A 2,230-nucleotide genomic window follows, 5' to 3' on the forward strand; every position below is an offset into this window, starting at 1 on the left:
CAGATGACAGCTACAGTGCCTCTGAGCAACGTGCAGGTGACAGCTACGATGCCTCTGAGAACCGTGCAGGTGACAGCTACGATGCATCTGAGAAACGTGCAGGTGACAGCTACGATGCCTCTGAGAACCGTGCAGGTGACAGCTACAGTGCCTCTGAGCAAACGTGCAGGTGACAGCTACGATGCCTTTGAGAAACGTGCAGGTGACAGCTACGATGCCTCTGAGCAGCGTGCAGGTGACAGCTACGATGCCTTTGAGAAACGTGAAGCTGATCGCACCGATGCACCCACGCACCGTGCAGGTGACAGCTCCATGTGTGCGGATGTGTCTAGGCTGTTCCTGCTGCTATTGGGGCTATGGAGCTTTGCAGCCCTGTGCTGAGTGGACCGCGGTGACGTGGGGTTTATGCTTCTACTGAGGGCATCTCCGTTTCTCCAATCACTTTTTAAACTAAATAAAGTCTCATGTAGGCCCGCATTTTGTTTTATTTTCCGTTTTTTTTTTCTTCCGTTTCCATAAATTGCGCACTCCCCTCGGCGCCAGTACAACGGGGTTTTCATGTATTTTATTCAATCCATTATTGTTTGTTATATTGTTTGCCTCTAGCAATGACTGGAGGCGAATCACCGTTTTTTTTATGTGTGTTTTTGTTGAGTGTTTTGTTGGTTTACAGCTTTACGGATGTGTTTTTTGTTGTTTGGTTGATTTATTCTTGACGGCGTCGAGCGTGCGTGTTTGCCCAGCGGCGGGACATTCTTCACTGCGCCCCTGCACTGCGGTCGCCGCAAGAGGGACCGGGGCTTTCTCTTTTATGTCCTGGTTTTTTTTGGCGGGGGCGGACGTGTGCCACGGTGCTGGCTGACGCGCAGGCCATCTAATTCGTTTGAAAAGACACGAGGAAAAACAACTCACCGCTTTTCTTGGGCCTTGCGGACGCTCTCGGCATTATGTGTCTGCCGATGGGTAAATTAAGGAAGAAGGAAGGAAGGAAGGAATGAGAGCCACAGCAACGCACTGCGGCTCCCTGTGGAGGTTAAACGGTGTGTGGACACCGGGGTCTTCAGTGGTTAAAACGAATATATCTATATCTTTTTTTGAAATATGCAGCCAAAACATGAACATTTTTTTTGTTGAAAAGATCGTGCAGGGGTCTTCCACGACATTTTTTTTTGGTTGTGAAAACGGTTTTAGGAGTAATTTTTTTTTTTTCGTTGAAAACATCTTGAGGAGTAATTTTATTATTGTTGTTGATTCATATTACTTGTGTGTTGCCACTGCTTAGGCTGCGGTGCCATTTTGAGGTTTAGTCATCTCTTTTTTCCGCCTTTTCGTCCTGCATCTATTCTGTCTGTGTGTGTGTGTATGTGCGTTCTCACACGCTTTACTCTTCTTCCTTCTCTTTTATTTTTGTACTGCAGGCACGCACACACTATACAATACAATACAATACAATATATATATATATACGCACACACATTGCGGTGCACGTGGAGGATGCTTTCGTAGTCGGTGCTGGCAGCGACGCCTGTGGCTATGAAGAGACCGAGACAACGACAAAGGGATGAGGTGCGCTGTGACTCACCCCCTTTCCTTGCGAAGACAGTGCGCTGCTTGTGAGAGTGTTATTCTGAGTGGCGTCGTGTCTTGCGCACGGTGTGCAATGGCGCAGTGGTGTGGATGCCGCGCTTTTCGATGACTGTTAGCCCAATTTCCGTGTGTGTGCGTGTGTGTGTCGGTGTGGTTGTTCGCGTTGGGTGTCTTGCATTGGTTACGGGGCTTTACAGTTCTTTCTTTCGGCTGCGGAGGTCGCTGTTTGGCCGTTGCTCTTCTTCATTGTGGCTGAGTTGTCTGTGTTTTGTGGGGGTTTGGTTTCTCTTCTTCTGCGGAATGACGATGCGGCAACCTTAACTGTCTGCAATAACGCTGCTCGTCCATTTTTCATCGTGGACACTTATGTAACTGTAGAGTAAAGTGAGTTTTGGTTTGTGGAACTGTTTTATTGAGCGTTCGGCCAATGCAAACCCTGAATGGCATTTTGGGTGCGAATGCGCGGGTTAGGGTTAGGGTTAGGGTTAGGGTTAGGGTTAGGGTTAGGGTTAGGGTTAGGGTTAGGGTTAGGGTTAGGGTTAGGGTTAGGGTTAGTGCGGTTAGGGTTAGTGCGGTTAGGGTTAGTGCGGTTAGGGTTAGTGCGGTTAGGGTTAGTGCGGTTAGGGTTAGTGCGGTTAGGGTT

The 2,230-nt window shown here is 48.5% G+C and overlaps 1 protein-coding gene across 1 annotated transcript, besides 5 other annotated features; it reads left to right on the forward strand.

Moving 5' to 3' along the window:
• On the forward strand, positions 1–381 carry TraAM80_10487 (group II trans-sialidase superfamily; the record flags this gene model as incomplete). Its single annotated transcript, XM_029387103.1, has 1 exon — positions 1–381. A coding segment is annotated over one exon (381 nt), but the record flags the coding sequence as incomplete, so codon positions are not given.
• A 589-nt stretch (positions 382–970) lies between these two features.
• Positions 971–998: a microsatellite.
• Positions 999–1,345: 347 nt separating this feature from the next.
• Positions 1,346–1,370: a microsatellite.
• Positions 1,371–1,428: 58 nt separating this feature from the next.
• Positions 1,429–1,467: a microsatellite.
• Positions 1,468–1,713: 246 nt separating this feature from the next.
• Positions 1,714–1,758: a microsatellite.
• Positions 1,759–2,051: 293 nt separating this feature from the next.
• Positions 2,052–2,217: a microsatellite.
• Positions 2,218–2,230: the final 13 nt, after the last annotated feature.

Source organism: Trypanosoma rangeli (assembly GCF_003719475.1).
Source record: "Trypanosoma rangeli strain AM80 chromosome Unknown Tra_15.4_contig_01001, whole genome shotgun sequence".
Classification (NCBI taxonomy): Eukaryota; Euglenozoa; class Kinetoplastea; order Trypanosomatida; family Trypanosomatidae; genus Trypanosoma; species Trypanosoma rangeli.